The sequence below is a fragment of the Perissodus microlepis genome, chromosome 16, assembly GCF_051167445.1.
Source record: "Perissodus microlepis isolate ML-2025 ecotype Zambia chromosome 16, ASM5116744v1, whole genome shotgun sequence".
Taxonomy (NCBI): Eukaryota; Metazoa; Chordata; class Actinopteri; order Cichliformes; family Cichlidae; genus Perissodus; species Perissodus microlepis.
In genome coordinates, this window is record NC_140476.1 from 11544619 (window position 1) to 11567457 (window position 22839).

The 22839-nt window shown below is 38.4% G+C and overlaps 1 protein-coding gene and 1 long non-coding RNA gene across 2 annotated transcripts; one reads left to right on the forward strand and one right to left on the reverse strand.

Moving 5' to 3' along the window:
- Positions 1–531: 531 nt before the first annotated feature.
- chmp2ba (charged multivesicular body protein 2Ba) lies at positions 532–10121 on the reverse strand. The gene is made up of 6 exons (XM_084907962.1): positions 9893–10121; positions 7095–7186; positions 4701–4895; positions 3667–3769; positions 3303–3409; positions 532–2254 (listed from the first exon to the last, which is right to left on the reverse strand). The coding sequence occupies exons 1-6, from the start codon at positions 9924–9926 to the stop codon at positions 2141–2143; spliced, it is 645 nt and encodes a 214-aa protein (XP_084764088.1). The 5' UTR covers positions 9927–10121; the 3' UTR covers positions 532–2140.
- LOC146370463 (uncharacterized) lies at positions 8697–13707 on the forward strand. Its single transcript, XR_014797140.1, has 3 exons — positions 8697–8891; positions 10888–11945; positions 12052–13707. It is a non-coding gene; the product is annotated as an uncharacterized LOC146370463 (long non-coding RNA).
- Positions 13708–22839: the final 9132 nt, after the last annotated feature.

A 22839-nucleotide genomic window follows, 5' to 3' on the forward strand; every position in this document is an offset into this window, starting at 1 on the left:
ACACTTGCTTTACTTCTCTCTGGGATAACTTCCTCGGAGATGAAATGCTGGTTTGGTAGCGAAGCTACAAATACACACAGCTGCTCTATCACGTGATGCATACTGCTGCGACGTGCTAGGTTATGAGCCGAGTTACGCCGTGTAGCAAGTTTTGTGAGGTGCTTTTTTGATATTTAATGGATCGGATTACATTTTTTATTTCTCGCCGATATCCGATCCAGTAATTTGGGTCAGTATCGGACCGATACCGATACGTAATATCGGATCGGTCCATCTCTATTTTATATAAGTAAATCCATAAACGTGGCTAAAATATATGCAAAAAGAATTTCAGCAAACTATTGTCTGAGTCTGTCATTTATATGGAAATGAATGGAAACTGATGTCTGTCTTTAAAGACAGTAAAAAAGATATATACCTCTTTGTGTTGCTCGGTTTGAAGCAAAGCCTTAAAAAACCTTGAATACAACTTTAATGAAAAAGAAGGGGGGGAGGGATAAAGTGGAGACTGAAAATGAAAAAAAGATCCGATCATACCTGAGGAAACTTTATTCCTTATAAAAGCCATACACCCTTTACACTTTACAATAAGAAGGAAACAAAAATGAGTATACATACACCTTTAAGAATGCATGGTAATATCCTATTGTAGAACTGCACTCAAAAAATGTCTGTTAACTGATTCTGTTCTCAATCACAACAGATTGGTGTAAGGTTGAGGAACAATTTTTTTTTGCAAAAATTCAAAGAATGACTTGTAGATTTCAGACATACGCAAGGATGAATCTTATTCGGTTTATTTTGGCAAAGGGAGTCTAAACGAGGGGGCACAAACAAAGAAAACGTTGAGCAGATATGGCTGTCACTGTCACGAAGCCTGGAACGGCTGACGCTGACAAATTACTGTAAAGAAAAACCTGCTTCAGCTGGAGAAGAGGAGAAATCTCCTCAATCACAGTGTTATATTAGCAAACGTTTCCATCATTTCGTTCCTTTAGTGTCTGTGTGTTTCTGTGAGTGAGGCAGCTTAAAAACAAAACAAAACAAACAAACAAAAAAAACAAAAAAAAAACACATGACAGCAACTGCACAGCAGCTGAAAGAGTAGAGGGACTGCAGGATCAGTACCACCTTACAATCTCTGTAAATCAAACGTCAACCCAGAAGCCTCTGGCTTTAATTATGGATTGAAATCTCTTTGACATGCCAGTCTTTCATTAGCCCTAAATTGTGTTTTTAATCTCAACTTTATTTAAATTTATAATCTGTACAGTATCACAAAAATGCTAGCCAGTTTGCTCTCGGATCAATTTGTCTTTTCATTTCATGCACGTAAATTGAAAGCCTGACCCCAGCCCGAAGATATTAGTTACATGTTTCACATGCATATGTCTGTCTGCAGTACCTATGGTGGCAAACCTAAAAAATCTTGGTAATGATTTAGCTAGTTAGCATGATTAAGTGTCTGTCTTATCTCTAATATCTCAGGATGAGAAAGAAATCAAACAGAGGCATTTTATCCATAAAACATTGCAAATTTGACAAAAGAATGCCTTAAAATGGAAAGTTTGCCTCAGAGAAAGTGGATTAAATTGGTTTTAATTTTACCAATGGCGACAAAGATAGCACATAAATAGTCTGAGTTGGAAAAAATACAAGTTCCATCTGCTTATTGACATCCCCAAAGCTGCTTTTTAATTACCATGTTTTATTCATTAAAACTTCCTGAAGAAAGACCATCCTTCTTCAAATGTATAAAAGCAGACCGAGATTATAGGACTAATTCAAGATTGACCAAAACGCCAGAAGGGAAAAGCCAATTCCAAGATCTCATACACTTGTAGCCCTTATAAAGACAGATGGGTGGTAAACAACAGTGTAATCAGTTTTTCAGGTGAAACATCAACTGCTGGTCCACCTTTGAGATGTGGCTTCTCCGATGTTGTAATAAATATTATTTTCACATAAATAGATCACATGTTCTGCCATAATGATCTCTAAGGCGAATGTGACAATATGTATGTGTTAATAAACGTGTGTGTATGTGTATGTGTGTGTGTGTGTGTGTGTGAGTGTGTACGCTCGAACCATGACAAAACCAGTGTTTCTAACAATTTGAACATTAATACGAAGACGAAACCTAGTCGACTCCCAGAGCTCGGAGCTGTCTTTCAATCTCGTCGTCAGAGATGGTGGCTTTGGAGGAGGCAGCAGCACCGGGGACACTTTTTCCTGCAGCTGGAGCTTTCACCATCTGGAATCACACATGGGTAGAAAACCCCATTAGCAGCCACATCAACTTCAAAATACACACGTTCAATCGCAGAGCTGCTACTTGTTTCGAGACCGTACAGCTGCTTGCTGACACTCAAAAACAAAGAAAAAAAAAAAACTGTTCAAACTGAGTCACAATTTTGTCAATTAACTGTAAAGTTTACTTTACATAAAAAGTGCAGTTGTTTGGGTTTGTTAATGATCAATTATTGCATCCTATAAAAGGTGCTGAAACAATCTGGTACTCGACACCAAAAGGCATGATTCATTTTATGCCGGTTACTTTTTATTTGCAGAAAAAAACGGAAACTATTTACAGCCTTTGTTAGCTTCCCAGCTGACTACTTACTGTCAGTAGACACAGAATTATCCCAGTAACAATAGAAGTAACATATGGATGATTATTTTATTATGGTAGACTTTCCAAACTACCGTAGTTTGTGAATCTTGTTATTTTATGAAGCCGTTGGATTACTTTTATTTTTTAAAGAGCATCCTGTGTGTCTCTCCCCCTCCCAAAAAAAAACCCACAAAAAGAAAACAAAACAAAAACCCCACCCAAAAAACCCTGAGACAGTCTGATGAGCTTTTTTTTTTTTTTTTTTTTTAAAACTGCCTCTCCTGCTGGGGGCTTTTTTGGGAGATTTGTCAGTTTGTGCATTGTTTTGTGTGAGGTAATAACTCATGCAGCACCCCAGGGGGAGCCAGACACACGGCAGACGGACAGCCTGGCAGTTACAAAGACGGAAAAAAACAAGGAACAGAGCTAGAAGAGCTGAGGGCTAGCCCCACCATGTGGCAGCTGGAATACATTTTAAAAGCAGAGTAAAAGCCATGTGGAGCATTTATTGTTCATCTTGCTAGGGGCTGTGTGCTCCATTAAGTGCATCTACATCTGAAAATGTGCAGTTAAATCTGAGACTAAATGGTAAAATGTTAAGATTGTTTTTCTACTTGGGCATTATGCACTATTGTGATGTCTATAAAGTTGAGGTATGTAGGAGAGATGTGGTTTTTGAATTTCTTACCTTCCCTGAGATCTCAATGCCAATCTCATCCAGAACCTGGTTGACAATGTCCTGAGATTCCTCTTCATCTCCAGATTCTTCAAAGATCTCATCCAAAGTGTCGTTGACTGAACAGATAGTGAGACAGGAAGGAAGAAGATAAGGACAGAAAAGTCAGTCAAATTGATTTCCAGTCACAATTTTGGACTTTAGAGCAAGACGGCTGCTGCATACAAAAAAACAAAAACAAACGTCAGTGTTTCTTCTGAAAAACATCCCACAAACATATTTTGCCTTTGCTGCATATTTTGCAGCACACATCACTTCTCACACTATTCCCATATATCTTCCCAAACTTGTTTTGCCAAGTGCATTGTGTTCTTACTCATATCCTCTGTCATGCCCATCTTCATGTTCTCCTTCTGGAAGTCCTGCATGGTTTTCAGTGTCTTCTGTGGATCCATCTTTTTATTCACTGCTTGCATTGTCTGCAAACATTTAAGGAACGTATGAGAATCTATCTTTTTAGGTGCTACTGCCAAGAAATAACACTCTTCACGATGTAGAAACCTCTAATTATGCTCAACATGTTAGGATGAACTTTAGTTGCACAAACTATTCGAGATAATTTACCTTTTAAACTTTAGACATTTCACAAAATATTCGATCCTCAACCTCAAGTAAATTTGCTTTGATATCATTTATCATCACAGAATTATGCAAGTCCTAAAGACAGACCAACTTCCTGTGAAAGACCAGCACAAACATGACCTACTTTCAGACCTGAGTCTGACACAATACCTGATACATCAACGTCTCGACTGACAAGCTTCTCAAAATCATGCAAATCTAAAGCTCAGGAGAAAGGTGTTTCTCCTGAGCTGGAGAATGCTTCACTTTCTACTGAAGACACATCAAAGCTGCAACTTTCCTGTGTGCATCTGTGTCTAAACAAAATGTGTATCTGACAGAATATAATTAACACATTCTTTGTGACATAGCCACAGCCTCACGTAAACTTGAACACACGCCATTAATTTAAAGCCTAATTATATTTGACCTGTCTGTGTTTGCTCAGTGTGACTCTGTACAGTACATCGCTCCTGGCCAATTAGTACCTCTCATACTTCATTAACAACAGTGCTACAAGGCTCGGGTTTTAAACATGAACAGACCCCACATTAATACTTTAATTGCCACACTAGAATATTAATGTGTGTACACACTGAACTTAGCTTGTGTGGAAAACAAATTTAACTTTTCCATTAGATAGCAACACCTTGTTTATACAGACTGTCTAACGGCAATGGCACATAAAGTATGTTGAAGTAGGGACTTGTTCACTTTGTATATTCTGCACTGTATCCATATTTCTAATTCAAAATGAGCTGTACTGATTGACAGGGTTTAGCATTTTACCTTGGCTGAGGTAGACATGGCACTGGCCATCTTCATTTGGGAGTTCATGAGCTTTGTCTGCGTAGACATGGAGGTGACCTTGGAGCTGACAGCGTACGTCCGGGTCTTCTGCTTCCTCAGCTGAACTAATTGCTTGGCGAGAATCTTACAAGCCTCCCTGTTACCGCTCTTTGCCATTTTCTTGATCTCTGCTTCCTGGAGAAGGAAAGAAGAATACGATATGACTCCTCACCTCTGTCTTTTTTTTGGGGGGGGGGCATTATGAGTTAATTTTTTGTGTGGGTATGCATGGTCAATGTGCAAATTTACCAAGCGTGAGTATAGACATAACATAAAAGAAAATTCTAAGAACTGGCAGAAAACAGGGAATCAAAAATTCTCATTAAGATATACTGTCCACATCTGGAACCAATTGATTGAGGCTGCTGAAATGCACCATTGTCTCCTGGTTATCTGCCTAATATTGTAAATAAGCATTATATTTAGAGTTGATGTGCTTGTGTTTGCCCATATAAATTGAGTAAAATTGAGCATTCAGGGATGGCTTTTCTAAAACAACATGCTGCAGATTAGCTGAAGCCAGGAAACTACTTTGTTTTGAGAAATGTCAATTAATGCCACTGATTTCCCGACACCTTCAACACCACAGTCAGCCCGAGGTTCAGGAAAATGAAAATACGGGGAAGACGGAGCTTTTAGGCACCTGTAATTTCTCTCAGAAGCTTTTATTTTTAATATAGAACACATTGATAATACACTAAATAAAATATTTTATTGGACTTTAGGGATACTCTTTATATTAAAAATATATATTTATGCATAAAACAAATACATCCACCGAGTCCCAGAGAAACCATTGTGTTTGTAAACACAAATTTGTAAACACAATCATCCAGATCAGTTGTTACTCATATACACTTTTAGCTTCAGTACACAGCCAAAAATACTCCCAGCCCCACAGGGATCCTGTGTGTGGGCACAATTCCCGAGAGACAACGGAGAAGCTCCAGGTTACGATGAGCCAGCCAATATGTCTTTTATTTATCGTACATGTGCTGAAAGCATTCTCTTCAGGAAATTACAATCAATTATTAATGTTTGATAAAGCTAAGCTTTATCACTCATAAAGCTCAGCTCTATGCATCTGTGCCTTTCTCTAATGCAGACACACATTCAGCAGGTCATTTGAGTTCAACCTGTATCTCCCTGCTTGTAAACAATTCAAATAATGCCATGGGGGAAAAGAGCAGACCTAGTTCAAAAAAGGCAATAATATTGTCAGCTGCAGTGTTATCTGAAAGAAAAAAGAAAGACTAAGAATGCATTAGCGGGGGAAAGAGAGACGAGTACGACGAACTGATGCTGACGGGAAGCCTATAATGTCTTATTTACTGGCCTGTCAGGGTAGGGTGGAGGAGGTGGGGCTGTGATGGATAGATAGTGCAGGAACAACTGTGAGGCTGTTGGGCTTTGCATGCTAGCAAATGGGAACCTTAATGCATTAACAAGGCCCAGTGCTGAAGATTTTTCTGAACAACAGATGCACAGTGTGCTGCTAAAGGAGGCTCAACCCAGCTGTTAGTAACATTTCAGGCGGCCAAATGCTGTGCAGCACAAATATTTTAAAAATAAAAAAAGATTCTATATTGTTTAGACTTTTGAACTCTTTTACAAACTCCCAAATAATTTATTGAGAAAATGAAACGCTTAACTTTTATAAGTATTTTGATCTTTGGGGGATAATCTCTGCCCTGTGCCATTTGCATCCAGTGAGCACATACATGGATGTGTGTGCATACACTGGTACTGAGAGCACCAGTGTATGCACTGGGAGGCAGCCATGATCGTGCTTAAAAAAAAAAAAAAAAAAAATGCAGATATAGGTCACTTCCATTTTTTTGTCTTAATCTTTTATTCAGAATCTGCAACAAAGCTTTTAAAACGAGACTAATTAACGGAAGACATTAATGTAGAATAAGAATGTTCGTTCCCCAGGGAGGTAATTATGTCCTGTATGATATTTACTTAACACAACTGAGGAGCGGACACAGTCAGCTTCTTTCATCTTCTAGATTATGTGCGACGATGAATGTAGCCTAATTGTTTAACTCTGTGAGAGTGTATGAGAGATAGGCTCACTTGCCTGAGGCAGAGCCACCTCACCAAATCGCTTGTCTATTCATTTAGCCCCATTAGCCAATCAGGCACAATCATAGATTGTAGAAAGACAATCTAATATGCATCTGGGGCTGGGATTGTGTCTGTTGGGGAATCACAGGGTCCTAAAAGGGCTTTGATGCAATATGTAGAAATCTACAAAAAAAAAAAATGCTATGAATGCACATACTTTTGTTCCTCATAGCTTTTATATTTAATTGTCTGCATGCTTCCTACCAGTTGTTTTTCTTGTTTCTCCAGCGCTGTTCTGTCTCTGGTGATCTGCCTCTGTGTGCCGCGCAGCTCCTTGTTCTGCTCCTTGATTATATCTTCAGAAAAGAATTAGAAAGGTTTGAGAGAGCGAGAATTTTGGTGATGGTACAACACCCCACAAGCCTTTGACTTACCAAAATGAAAAGAAAAAAAATGCCTGATAAATTGGATGAAACATATACAGTATATAGTGTTTTTCTACTCTTATTAAGCACTCATTTTATGCCTTTTCTATGCAATTAGGTGCTTTTTACTCATAACCTACACACTTTTGATGCACTCGTAGCAATTTGGGGTTCAGTATCTTGCCCTAAGGATATGCAAACTAGAGCAGCTGTGGCTCAAACCACTGAACTTCCAATGTAAACGTACCCTCTCTGACTGACTATCAACATGTGTGATTTTACAACGATCTTTGTTCAACAAAAAATTTAAGACAAACATATTTTCTTTCTAAAAAAAAATAAATTTTTATTCACCTATGCCCTCAGTATGTGTCATATGTGGTATCTTTTTTGTCTTTCTGTTCAACATCAACGCTGTTGGAGCATTAGAAAGGATGGTTCCCGAGCAGCTGCCAAATATTGGAAGAAATCTCAAACATCCAGCCACTGCCTCAATAGTAATCATGTTTGACTCTGCACCCAGATGCACGTGAAATATCTCAGAGCAGTCAGTAACACACTGAGAGCATGCTGACACTGCCAACTGTGGAAATGCTTGGACAGCTCATGCCAATACAGTGTCAGCTCTATACCACCCACACAAACACAAAGTGGCATCATGTGACATAATTTATGACTATGAAGTCAGGCATCTGTGTGACTGAGGGATGACCCAGTTAATCAGTGTAACAATAACCTTACTTCAAGACTTAAATATAGTTTTGAGATTTATCCATTCCATTTTTCTGTTATTAAAACGCAGGAACCTTTTAGTAATTCTAAAACGAAATAAATCCTTAAGAACAGAAAAGGTGAGAATCAAGAATAAATAGAGTAATGAATAAATGAATCAAAGAATTCTCATTCAGTCTTATTCATATAGCTCAAAATTACAAACTTGCCTCAAAGGGCTTTGAACTGGTTTCTATTTTTAGAGTTCAAGCCTCAATGAGGCTTCAATGAGGAAAAACTAAAAGAAAAACAAAAAAAGAAAAACTCTGAAAAAACAGCAAAGGGTGGATCCCTCATCCAGGAAAGACAGATGTGCACTGGATTCATTTATTTAATGAATAAATGATTTATTCATTAAATGAATGAATGAATGAATTATAAAAAACTCAACAAAAAAAAGAAGACAACTTCTAAATAGCTAACTCCGGTCTATATTCATGAGCTACTATATAATAGGAAATGTCCTACTTTGGGAAGGAAAAAAAAATTTGACCACTTTCAGAAAAAACAAAAACCTTATTCTTGCTGAAAAGTTCAACACCCACAAACTTGATCGAGATACGTCAATATGCTGGACCACTTAAGAGAACGATGCTTGTATACGTATAAGGTGACGTGCCGCCAACGTCTCAAAGAGGGAGGGATATCGTCCTACAAATATGGGTGATCATCCCACCCCCCCTTTACTAAATTTGCCAAATAACCAGAAACTACGACCCACACCCAAACCTAGGGCATCAACGAGAAACCTGTGTCCAGAGCGCAAGAGATGTCAAACAAAATGAAAAGAAAGAAATGTACTGGATGGGGGACGGCTGAGAAGACCTGACAGCGCCTTGAAATGGAGTGGAGGCAGGAGAGCACTGTGAGTACAGTATGCAGATGATCGGTATGGGTGAAACTAGAATGACAACGATGGGAGGAGTAAACAGGGAGTGCTCTGAAAAGATTTGCCTTAACCGGTAGAGTCTATTTTTAAACCCAAAGATACAAAGTTGATAATTTTTTCTTTGTAATTCTCCACAAGAATAAGTTTCAGGTCCAAAGAGCTGAGGCACGGTCCGCCTTTTCTCTTGAAATCCAGCCCTAGGAGTTAATATAATTAGTATCTGAGAGTGAATAATTGATTCATTAATTTTGATGTAAGTTTGACTGATTTTCCATTCTGACCTTCTGAGGTGGTTACCTAGCCTGGGGGGAAAATACTCACTTTTTTAGACTGAAAGGCTATTCAGAATTTTGACATTTTTTTGTAACTGAATGTAGCCCACTTTAAATGACTTAACTTCATACGATAACAGCCTCACTTTCCATTGCACAATTTTATTGCACTCTTTGTCACAAAACTGACGTAATTTTAGTCACAGCACAATGAGGCATTAGTTTCAGTCTGTGTGTAGGATACAAACTGACAGTAAGTTAACCAAATTAAAGTTTATAGGCGTAAATACGACACACGCAAAGTAATCATACAGGGAAAAATATCATGTACACTTAATGACAACTAAGGCTTATGTTTGCCGTTTCTAAGTCATTGGAAACCATGGTGTAACGGAGTGTACACAGACCTTTCCACAGCCTGTAACTCTAACGATTACAGGTGAAGTTCAAAGGAAAGCAACCAAGAGGATACTTGTAACAATTAACACCGTTTTTTTTTTCTTTAAAGGTTACATTGTAAAACAGCTACATATATACATTAAGTTTAGCAGCGCGTCGAGGGCAGCAGTGTGACTCAGCTCGACTCAGAACAGGTAAAACAAGTTAAATTGGGACGTCTCATCTAACACGGGAACAACAGAACAAGCTGTACGGCCAACCGGGCTAAAAACAAGTTAGCTAGCTTTTCAGCCTGAGCAAACTTACCGTCGACAGTCTTCTTCTTGAACAGGGAAGCCATGTTGCTGCTGTGTATCAAACCTAATTACAAAATATAAATCCTGTACTAATGTGTTGTGTGATGCCTGTTGTTAACGCCCCCGTTTATCCGTCAGACCGAGACGGTGGATCAGTTTGGCAGCCTCTGTTTCCTGGTTGATTTTCTGTTGTCGAAGTTCCTCCCTCAGCTGACATGACTCAAAGGCTCCACGTGACGTCACGGCGGGACTCTCGCGTTGCATTCACTTGTGCTCCGTAAAATAGCCTTTCATAATCTTGAATTAAAAACTAGTAAATTAAAATTGAGTCTGGAACTCAAATATTAGAAATATGGGCGCCTCGGTGTAGTAGGAATAGTATCGCGGATGTGCACAGCAGGTCCATTACTGTCGGACTCTCACTGCCTCTGCACTGTCAGCTTAAAAAAATTCCACACTGTTTTGTTGCATAAACGTCTCTGGTTGTAGGATTTTAAACACAGTGAATGCTGTGTTTTATCCTAGCCTTAAATCTGTCCTGTTAAAACTAAAAAATGGTGAGTAAAGTTTAAATAAAATGACATTTATTTTTGTGCAATGATAAGCCTAAGCTAGCAAATCAGGGGACTGCATCCTCGAATGCAGAGGTTTTACTTTTTATCTGATTTTATTTTTTCCACTTCCTTTCATGCTTTTCAGTTATACATATACACTAAATATAAACTACTCAAAAAACCAAAACATACAAATGTGTAAACTACTACAGGGAAACAATCCTCAGAGTTGATTTCTGTCTATAACATCAACCCCACTGCTTAAAACACTGCATCATAAATTCTGTTCTCAATTTCATTCCTCTCCTCTTCATCCCCAGAAGACTGGTATCGCATACTCTCCTGTTTGTATTCATATATTCGTATTGTCTTATATCATATTAATGTTGAGACCAACTTTATGTAGGGTGGCGGGACTCTTGAACCATAACCAACTCAATTTTGTTCATAGTGTCAGTACATAGGAGGGCAGCGATACGGAGTGGAGGAGAAGACATAAGGCGGGAGGGGGTCTCATCCCAGAAATGGCAAGGGATGCCAAATGATGGCTGGAGCAGAGGAGAGACCGGTGACTTTGAGGAAAAGAAGAGGAGGATGGGTAACCCTTAGCTCTTTTTTTTTTAATCTCAGCGGAGGTGTGGATGTGTATCTGTGCATGTGCACAGTTGCCTGTGTGCATCGGCATGTGTTCCTGAGGCGTTGTTCTTGTTAGGTTATTAGGGAAGATGTTTGGCGCTAATCAGCAGAGGACTACAGGGACCCCACTAAACGGCCTCATCATCAGAGGGCCCCAGTGGTGATAAATCTAGCTCCAAGCACCCAGAGGGCCGACTTTTACTAAGTCTGCATCTGTCTCCAGCTTTGTAGGTACAAACGAGTTGAATGCACCATAACTCAATATTTAGGGATCAAATTTGCAATTTTTTTCTTCTTCTGATGTTGCTGTTTTGGCAATTAATTTCAAGTTAATTTCATGTTTATTGTAACTAATTACAGTGATGGTAATTAGTTACAATAAACGTGAAATCAAGCTTATTGTGATAAGACTGGATTGCATAGAAATATGGCTTACTATAGTTGCAAAGCAAAGATTTTCAGTACTAATAATTTAAAATCACACTAAATTAACAAAAGAAAGTCAAAAGATTTCTGTCCACAAGTAGTTCATGCTTGTGCAACATATTCTACATACAGAAGTGCATTTAATTATGATTTAAAATAGAATTAAGCATGAAAAAAGTGGGGGGGAAAAGGCCTCTCTCTTCTTTTTCATTTTCAGTGGTTTCCTGCACCACTTTCTCCCCTACATTTTCATTTATCTGTCTATCCCATTCCCTTCCTTCACTGTGTGATGTAGCCCAGGGCGAGCAGAAGTGTAATGTTAAGGCACTAACTACGGAGTGTATGGACACACACACAGCAGAGAGAGACGTTCATGTGTGAAATGAGATCTCAGCACAATCAGTGGGAGTCGCAGCCATAAAGCACATCAAGCCTTACAGCTTTAAGGTAGCAACACGGAAAAAATCGCACAAATCCCTTCATGGGGTGATTGTGAAGCTGTTGCAGTCTAGTAACAACTGTGTGTTGGTTTTTTTATGTCTTCTCTTCACAGATAAACCCAAGAAGTCATGAAGCCGAGCGTGCCTCAACAAACCCCAAATGTTGCCGCGATTCAATCGACCTTTTTAGTCTTGCAGCCTGTGATTTAGCCACACGTTACAAAATCTTTAAACAGTTATTAATTTCAACTTTATTTTAGCTTAGAAAAATTACACAGTGACTTATTAGTAATCATAGTCACCAGCCTTATATCCTGCACAACAAGGCAGATAGTTCTGGCTCAGGAATATCTCATTTTTACAATAGAGCACTATAATCTATCAAATACACCAGCAGAACAATGATTTTTTTTAATGCTGTGTCATTTGCAATAGATTGTCACCAAATCTCCCACAGGACTCCAGAATCTATGCATCTCATTCTACTATTTGCCAAGCATAAATCTTGAATCACTGTAGGATATAAGACATGATTATACTCTGTATTCTTCTATAAACCCCTGACATCTAACTACAAGCTGAAATATGTTTGTATGCAAATAAAGAAAATCAAGGGGCTATGATGGGTGAGGTGGGATTTTCACAGCTCTTCTTCACTCTGATGGATGGATCAGTGATACCCAGATGGATGGAGAGAACGACCGACAGAGAAAGAGAGAAAAGGGCACAGACACAGGAGGAGAATGCGTGGCAAAATCAAGGGATTAGCACAGCAGGTGATCAGTGATGATGTTTGAACTGCCATTCCGAAACATTTTATCTTAAACCCCTAAAACAAAAGTGTACAAATCTGGGTCAAATCTCAATACATACATATATGTATACATATGTGTCTTTAAGCTACACACGAACAATTTCTCTCTAAAAAACTAATACATAAATAACGACATAATTCATGCAACCCAAGCTTCAGATACACTAGCTATGCACAGAGGATTTTATTTTTTAAAGAACCTTCTTAGGGAAATAGGAATGCAATTGAAGCTGTATCCTTTGGTCATAGAAACACTGATTAGCATCACCACTTGAGTAGAGTGTGGAACCACCACTGGTACAAAAAAAAAAAATCAGATTTTATGAATCAGCAACTTGAAAAATGAAGATAACAATGACGTTTTTTTTTTTTTAAAAAAAACCTGTTCCTCTAATGTCCACTTGAGGCTATATGGTCCCATTTTAAAATACCAGACTTTATAAATAAACATGTTTATCCTGTGATACATAAATGGTTTTGGCTGTCTTTTTCTCACAACTTTACAGGCAGAGATTTTTCAATAACTCACCCTGTTATAATAAGGGTTAAAGTTACATTGGGCAAGGTGACTTTCTGTAATGTGTGTATCGACAAGGCCAAATGATGACATACCCTAAGCTAATTTCATTCACTGAACTAGATATTGTGTCTGTAGCGTTGGTTCCTTGTGGAGCATTTTTATCAATTATCTTACAAAAAAATCTGGCTTACTTTGTAAATTGTACCAGAAGGCTGCCCAGATGTGGGGAGTGAGTTTCTGTATGCATTTGTATGCTAACACTGATTTGCAGGTAGCATCAGAATGCACACTGATAGTCACACTTACTAAAACTGCCTCATAACTTTCTAATTGAAATATTATAGTTCTAGCTCAATAAAAACAAAGGTACCAACGTTAATGCGAAATTCAGGGTTTTAAGATGGGAGTTAATAAATGAACGGAGGATATCATAAATGTGTAGACCTTTTCTTGGGTTTGAGTTTGGATGTGAGTGCGCAGACAAAAGATCTTCCATAACCCTTCATAAAATAAAGTGTTGTTCATTTTCTGTAGTTTTTCTACCCATTAAAATTAAAAGAAAATTTATAAACCTATTAGTAAGTTTAAAGGTGCTTCTATAGGCTTATTTCATCACCGTGAGAGCCACACTAGAACTTTCATGTTTCCAGTCTTTATGCTGTACTCAGCAAGACTGCAGGTTCGAGTTGAGCACATGTAAGAAAGGCATTGATTTTCTTATCTAACTCTGCAAAAACAGAAATGAATGCTAAAGTTAAAACTGTCAAACTCTTCAAAGTAAGAGTTCCAGATGACACACTTTAAAGACAAACTTTTATAATAAGTATTTAATAAGATATTTCCATCCAGTTCCCAAAAAAAGTGCGAAGCCGGCAAGGGACTAAGAACATATGGAAGACAGCAGGTGACTGAGAGAGTGCGAGACGGAGTGATGATAGGAAGGAGTGGAACAGGGTGGTAACAGCAGGGGAGGCAGAGGGCAGGGGAGTTTGGAATGGTCTAATAAATCGAGTGAGTGACTCCACTCGTTTTTGCCTGTGGGACAAATCTAGTCGCGCTCACCAGCGCATCGTAGCATCAGGGAATTCTGGGTAATGAGAGATTATTTTCCCCTGTAGTGTGTGCTCATCATCATTGCCTGCCCCGACCTCCCCAGCCTCCCAGGAAGCACGCCTACACATACGCACACATACACCACATCATACAAGCTGGAAGAAACAACACTAAGATGCAGGTATGGAGCTGCATGATGTACATGATTTATGATGTATAAAAATCAATGAAAGGGATACGTGCATATACACACAGACAGACAGACACACACACACAGACACATAAGAAGACATCTCACAGGCTGCTGGTTTTGTGAGTAAGGTCAAACAGTGAGGTGTTATTGTTTAAATCTGCTGCTGGCACCAATTTTAGATGTCACACTTAGTGAGACACACACATACACACAATTCAGTCAAACCCTCTTTTATCCACAGGTCCTTTTTGCCTGGGGATGCCAATCTGTCTGAGGGTACGCTATACATGCATCAAACCAGAACCATCTTTTGCCCTTCCTCTCTTTTTCTCTCTGTCTCTCTCGTCTGTCTCTCCAGTCCACGGGCCTTCTTGCCTAGGGGCCAAGCTGTGACCACAAGAAGTGGGCTGGTGGTCCCAGCAGGAGCTGAGGCTCAGACACACCATTAGCATGAGGGAAATAGAGTCATTACAGCTGGAAGGGCAATGGAGGACAAGTCCTTCGCTCTGCAAAAGGAGGGAGGAAATTTGTAAAGTTAAGCAAAGGAGGTATCAGACAAAATGAGAGAGTTTATGGAACAGATAGCTGAGAGAGGTGTTGTATGTATTGATGCAGTTTACCTGTATTTGCATCTTGGGGATGGGTTTGATTTTTGTCCCCGTATCCTACAACCCTTTTGTGTGTTTCATTAAAGATTAAAAAGGAGACATATTTTGCTGATATGCGCAAAACAGGCAACGAACCGGGCATATTCTTCTGTTTTTTTCAGGGTGCCAGAACAGTAAAAGAGGTTTCTCTTCCCTTGTGTTTTTTATTTTTATGGAGAGCATTTTGTTACTGTCAAATATAATATGAATGTATTCTGTGTAATTCAATTCCCCATGTAATTTGTTAAACTAGGAAACAAAATTTAGCTTTGAAAGGTAATAGTGCAAAAATAGTGTTATTTAAACACATTTCTTAACCTTAAGTGCTTAATTTCACACATATCTACTGTATAGTCCAAATATTATACATAAACAATGTTATATTACTACCCTGCTTTCCAATTTGGTGTGGATTCTCTTATTCAGCGTTGAAATCCTTGTCCATTTAGCTTGAAAGGAACATATTTCCCAGCGTGATCCTCTAAAGGAGAGCCACATCTCTCATGTGTATTGCCCTCCATCCACCTGACCCTGCTTTTGAGTCTCTGTCATCTCATTAACTTCTGCAGGGATGCCTGGGCAGTTCCCATTATCTTCATACATGCAGAATATGAGCTAAAACTTGAGGATTGGGCAATTATCTGCTTTTTAAGCAAGGTCAGCATGCTTACTGCGAACCTAAAATCCACCGGTCACTTTGTAACAGACAAACTATTTGTGGACACTCTCACTCTAGCACGCACAGTGGAGGAAGTGCTTTTCTTTGTCTAGACTTTGCAATTAAAAACTCTCATTTCCATTTATAAAATGTGCAAAAATGGCAAGAACAATGGAAATAGATAATGAAGAAGCACAAGTGTGGGCTTTTAGAAGAAAAAACAGTTCTAACAGTTTCTTTTTCTTTGGATTAACATGTAAATTACATTTCCATTAACTCACAAATGAATGGCTGCTCCTCATTAGCAGGGCGCTACAGTGCAAATGATTCCACTGTGTTGCTTTGTGTCTCACTTAAACTGAATTATGCATCTATGTTCACAATCTCACGTTAAATGAGAGGAAAAATATGTGTCCAAGTACAGTAAGTAGTTACTTTTTAAGTCTGAAAATGGCTAATAATGAACAGGAATCCACTCATATACATGTGCTTGGAGAAGCACTAATGGATCTTTAATTAGACTTAGTCTCCACTCCTCCCCCACCTCTTACACGCACTCTATGAAGAGTGGTTTACAGCATTTTACAGCATTACTACAGCAACATAGAGTGCAATATCCACCTTGAGTATACAGGCACATACACATACCATATAGCATGTTTTTAACTAAAGAATTCCAACATCTACCACCAAACTAAATATCCTGTTAAAATCGCATAAAATGTGTAAAAGAAGAAGTGTGTGATGGAAGAAATTTAACAGATGCAATTTAGGTTTCTTGGCCTTAAATGGACAATTGAGCTTCTCTTGATTCTTTTTGTGGAAAAGGAAAGAGAGGTGCAATAAAGCCTATTGCTCATCTTCATCTAAAGTGAAGTGTTATTAGCTATTATAATAACACAACATGGCTGAATATGAACCGTGTGGTTGGCATGCCTGCTCTATTTTATTTTTTCATTTATTTTAACTGTCTGTCCAACTAAGGTCACAACTCGGATGGAGCTAGCCCATTTGAATGACGGGCATGTTACACCTTCAACCGGTCACCAGTTAGAGATGGAGCAGGAGTTTATTCATCTCCATCATAATAGTCAGTGGGTAATGCTTGCAATTGTACAAGTAGTTCTTTTAGTAATTAAATTAGATGTATGACAATGAGATGCTAAATGGTGATGTGATCTATTTAATTTAGTCATATTTACAAAGGTTTACCACTAAGAATAAAAAAATAAATTATAATATTAACAAACTTTTACACTGTAAAAAAATATGAACCTCAGGTCAAGTGCGTCTTGAGGATATTTGTTCTAAAAGAGAATTTACACTCTAAAGAACCAGCATTTATTTGCAGCCTGCAGGTTATTTGCATTTATTACAGTCAATGTTATCACCTCATCAGCTTCATCATCATCATCACTCTATAAGGTCATCTATATGCAAAGCTTAGGCAGGTGTGTGTTTCCATAGGATCTCTGGGGGAAAAGAAGGATGGCAACCTCACTTCAAAACTCATGATGTTGCAGTCTGCTTAATGTGACATATCATCAACAGCACTCAGCATTATGTCACACCTGCTTCATAAGACTCGCGGGGTGAAGCTAACAAAAAAGCCAAACCATTTGGTAAAATCCTGCAAAAGTAGACTGGTGCAAAATCTTGTTCTAAAATCACTTCTAAAAATGCTTTTCATATTGTGGGGGCCTTAATAATTATGTCTCAGACTCTAATGTAGGACATTACACTTGTGACTTCTTTTTTCTTTTGGTTTCTTGGGATGTACCCCCTCAAACCCTGTTCATGTTTCTCTGAAGGTGAAGTTTTAATAGGGATGTGGAATGTCTTTAGATCTAAAGCACTGGAGGTTCCGCTCATTTTTTCTTTTTTCTTTTTTTTTTTTTGAGTAAAAAGCAAACAGTTATCCAATTTCACTTTAATTTCTATCCCTTCCCCTCTCCTCCCTCAATTTCCCCCTCTAAAACAGCCACTAATAATCATCTCTGTGCCTCATTAAGGAGCAGAGCAGCGGAGGCATGGGCTTCTCCAGATGTTTGGCAGAAAGCCCCTGAGGTCCACTGTCTGTGTCAGAGAGCTTGTGTGTATGTGTCTGTTGTAATATGCTCTGAACTGTGCAGCATGTGTGCATGAATGTGTATGGAATACCATCATAAAGTTTGAATACTTGCACTGTCTCCCGGCATCCGCGTGTTCCACTGCCCCACTTCCAAAGCCAGTCTGTGAGTTTTCCTATACAACACTAGCTGGAGACATGGATAAACTCTGCCATCTCTGCACAATTGTATAATCAGTCTTTGGCTGCTAGTGTTGTCACACTGAGTAATGTGTCAAACTGTCCCAGTTACCGATCACTATCTTTGTTGTATTGAATAAGACTGAGCGATATTGTTTTATCCACTGTATAACTGATTAGATAATTGTCGTTTCAGTGGTTCTAATTAAATGTTATTAATTCAGGGGACGGAAATTAGTATATACACATTTGGCAATTAAGTTATTAGAACTTAATTAAAATATTCATTAAAAAAAAAGCTCAAAATATACTCCCCATGATAATTTGGCTTTCCACCCTTTGGCAATGTCTGTGAAGGTTCTCAGTCATCCAGGTCATCGTAGTCAAAGGAGCTGGGTGTGGTTCACCCGAAATCCTGGCTGATTGGGACCCACATCCATTTTCACACCTTGGTTCAGGTGATTAGAGGATCATCAGGGGGTCATTTTGTCCCTCTTTGGGGGATACTCCCACTGGGTTTAAATCTGGGACTCTCCGCCATTTGACCTTAAAATAAAATCCTGAAAATGTTCCTGTCTATTGTATTGTTTTTCTCAACAGCTCTGCCCCACTTTAGCACCTTCTGCTTATGAGGGAATAAGTCACACTCTCATTGTGACATCAAAGTGAATGAAAAAAGAGTGAAAATAATGACACTTACTCTCTTGCCACAGTCCCCGAAGTGCCATCATATCTGGTAACAACATGCAGTGAGGCAGGATGATAAAAATTAATAATAAATCTTCCTGTTGTGTTTCTCAGACATTCGTTTTTCATGCGCTCATGTTTGTGGGTGGGAGAGTTGCACACTGATTAAAGGTGTGCATAAAGTGAGAAAGATGAATGGTACATGCATTTGTTATATGCACTTTCAAAGGGATATTTGGGCTAAACACGTGCTTTCTTTACATGAAACATATATATTCGGTGTAAAAAGGTAAAAAGTATGAAGAAGCCTATGATATCCTTGAGTTAGCCAAAATGGATCAGGCAATTGATTATATAATGTTGTGAAAAAGTATTAGCACCCTTCCTGATTTATTAGTTTGTTGCATATTTGTCAGACTTACATGTTTTAGATTATCAAAAACTTTTAATATTAAACAACAAACCTGAGATCAGTTTGACAAGCCACACCCAGCTCTGATGACTACCAGACCTGATGAATCAAGACGTAACTTAAATGAAAACTTTCTGACAAAGTAGGCTAAAAGATCTCAAGAAGCAACACATCATGCCACAATTTAAAGAAACAAAAAAGAGAAAAACAAAATCATTGACATCTGCCAGTCTGGGAAGGGTTGCAAAGTCATTTCTAAGGTGTTGAACCACAGTAAGAGCCATTCTCCACGAAAGGAGAAAACTTGAAATTGCAATGAACTATCTCAGAAGTGGCCGAAGTACTTACGACAAGAGGGGATCAGCAGTTCATCCAGAAGGTCACAAAAGAACCCAGAATAACATCTAAAGAACGTCATTCCCTACTTGCCTCAGTTAAGGTCAGCGTTCAAGATTCAAAAATAAGAAATAAACTGGCCTTAAATTACATCTATGACAGAGTTACAAGACGAAAATCCCTGCTGACCAAAAGGAACACAAAGGCTCATCACAACATTTTGATGATTTTTGGGAAAATATTCTGTAAACTGACGAGACAATAGTTGAACCTTTAGGAAAATCTGAGTTCCATTCATGCTTGAAAATCCTCAAGTGTGTAAATTAAAACAATTCTGCAAAGAACAGTGAGCTAAAATTCCTCAGTGAAAAAAAAAAAAAAAACCACATTGCCAGTTATTGCAAAAGCTTCATTGCAGTCCTTGCTGGCAAGTGTGGCACAACCAGTTATTAGGTTTAGGGACAACAGCTTTTTCACACAGGGCCAGGTAGAGTTGTCCAGCTTTTTTCCCCAAATAAATGAAATCATAATTTAAAAACTGCATTTTACATTTACTTGTGTTGTCTTGGTCTAACACTGAAATTTATTTGATGATGTGAAACATTTAAGTCCAACAAATATGCAAAAATAAAAAACAATCAAGAAGGGGGGAATGCTTTTTCAAAGCACTGTAAGTGATATACTCACTGGCCACTTCATTAATTACACCTTGTCAGTACTGAGCTGGAACCCCCCTTTTACCTTCAGAACTGACTGTTCTGTGAGCTCATTGTTATGTTCAAGAAACCAATCTGAGATGATCTGAGCTGACGTGATGTTATCATGTGTTATCCTGCTGGAAGCAGCCATAAGAACATGCATACACTGTTGGCATAAAGGGATGGACATGGTCAGCAGCAATGCATTTAAATGATGTTCAGTTGGTATTAAAAGGCACAAAGTGTGCCCAGAAAATATATCCCAAACCATTACACCACCATCAGCCTGAGCCTTTGATATAAAGGAGGATGGAGCCATACTTTCATGTTGTTTGCACCAATTTCTTGCCCCACCTGCAATAAAATCAAGACTCATAAGACCAGAAAGTAATTTTACATTTGAGCAGGCGTACCTAATGAAATGGCCTGTGATAGTACCCCTTTTCACATTTTGACGCGTGCAGAAGGGAAGTAGGAAAAGTTGTTTGTGAATAACATTTACTGGAATCCATTTTGCAGTTTCAATACCCTGGTGTTGTGCCTGTTGGCTTGTTTTACTGGGAAAATGAACAGGACACCTACTGTAAATCCATACTATACATGCATACATACACTGTGGGTGTATATATGCATGTGCCAAGCTTTCAAACAACATCCACAGTGCTCCAAAGCTGTTCAGCATTCAGGTCAGCAGTACTGGATTCATGTATGTTATAAATATTTTTTCATTAGACATGTCTGCAAAGAAATATGCTGGCAGTAAAAAAGCTCTCAGACCTCATCGTCATATTTTAAATGTACTGAACCACAGGGAAGAACAGGCATGCTGCATATAAGCCAGATACTTGAAGGAGAGGAGGAGCTAGGTGTCATTAGCCCAAATACAGCCTGTTTTTAAGCAGCAGCATTTTTGCAGAAAAAAACTGCAGAATAAGGAAGTGCTTTAGTTACAATATAGTGTTAACTCAGCAGGAATTAGAAAAGGCTAATTAGTGTAATAAGATATAAGCTCTCGGGTTTTTAGACCAATTGTTTTAGTGTCATGGCCACCCTTTCTACTTTTTAAAATTACATGTAACCATTATTTCTGACACAGTGTAACTGATTTTCTTTTTTAATAGAAACTTAGATTTTGAGGAACTGTCTGGTTTTTTTGTTTCTCATCTCCTTGGCTGTGGACTGTGGGCCAGTTGCTTTCTTTAAAATCACAACACCTGGCTTACCACCTGGTTAGCACTCTATGCATTCAATGAGATCAGAAGCAATTTTATGTAAGTGTTCATTTGGAACTGGGACAAAACACACTTTTTTGTTTCAGTTCACAATGAACGTACTTACACATTCTTATGTTTCCTGTTGTTGTTAATGAACTGCATTAAATATATGCAAACATTTTCAAATTTCAAAGTTTGCTTTTGGACTGACTCAATCAGACAAAACAGATATGGAATACTATGATACCATATGAAAAGATGCAAGAGTGACACAACCTCATTGTAAATAAAAATCAATGTAATGATGGGTTATGAGCAGTCACGTGTTCACTTAGCTTTTGCTTCCAATGCGTGCATGGAAAAAAAGTGATGAGAATTTATTTATTTATTTATTTTTTTATGTTTTGAACAACTATTGAAGCAAGTTTCGTCATGTATATATGGGATTTCTGGAGCTTTTTTTTCTTGCCTCAATAACATTAATATATAATCACATGTTTGGCTTCATAACCATGATGGCAAAATGTATTTAACTGGCTGCTTCACTATGGGACAAACTGATAACCATGTGATGTTATTATCCTTGTCAATAGATGGCAGCAAACAGCTCAGATCTCCCAATCAAAGCGCTGAGGGGGAAAATGATGATTAGCAGGCACTGTTTGTAATGAAGAGCGAGGCCCTACTGAGTTTTAGTTGCCACGATTTTTTAAAAAAATATTTTGCTGCTGTTTTGAGATTCTGAGGTCTTCATCTCGATGCTTAAAAAAAACCCGTTCATTACTTATCCTTCACATTATTTTAGTCATTGTAACGCACCAGCCGTTGAGAGGCACCTGTTGCTCACAGACGACCTACAGACGAGGCTGTTTGACCACAAAAAGGGTCTCGTACATTTTTTTTAATTAAAGTCCCTCCTCTCATAGCAAATTTCAAAGCAGCCTTTCCTATAATGACTAACCTGACAGTGTTAATTTTATATTATGAGTTTTAAATGAGCCTGCTGCAGTATTTTTTAGGCTAATCTGACTGTGATTCAATTACTACAATTATTAATGGTTAACAATGTTTGACACTGTGGAGAATATTTTGATAGACCCGTACTTACAAAATAAAGACATTTGTAATCAGACCAATGAAAACGGCTGAAAATAAGAAATGACACGTAATAAATTAAACTTCTTTGTCGATAATGGTGTTTTAATTTTAGGATTTGTAGTCTCTCTCTAATCTAATCTTTGTTCAGATATTAATAGTGGCATGCCACACAAGCGCTCAGTGTCAAACTTTACTGTAGGGAAACCTCGACAAACCCTCAGACTTTCGGCAATAATACTACATTACTAAACTCTGCGCCATAGAGGCCCTTCCCCGGTGGGCGTGCGTAACGGCCCCAGCCCTCTCTAAATATATAACTCCCC

What these genes read in the sequence shown, in the direction of transcription:
- chmp2ba (XM_084907962.1), bottom strand. Translation starts at nt 9,926, where the DNA reads ATGGCTTCCCTGTTCAAGAAGAAGACTGTCGACG. An exon ending in CAAGAAGAAGACTGTCGACG is followed by an intron (nt 7,187 to 9,892) that starts GTAAGTTTGCTC and finishes TCTTTTCTGAAG; the next exon opens with ATATAATCAAGGAGCAGAAC. An exon ending in GCATTGAGATCTCAGGGAAG is followed by an intron (nt 2,255 to 3,302) that starts GTAAGAAATTCA and finishes GTGTGATTCCAG; the next exon opens with ATGGTGAAAGCTCCAGCTGC.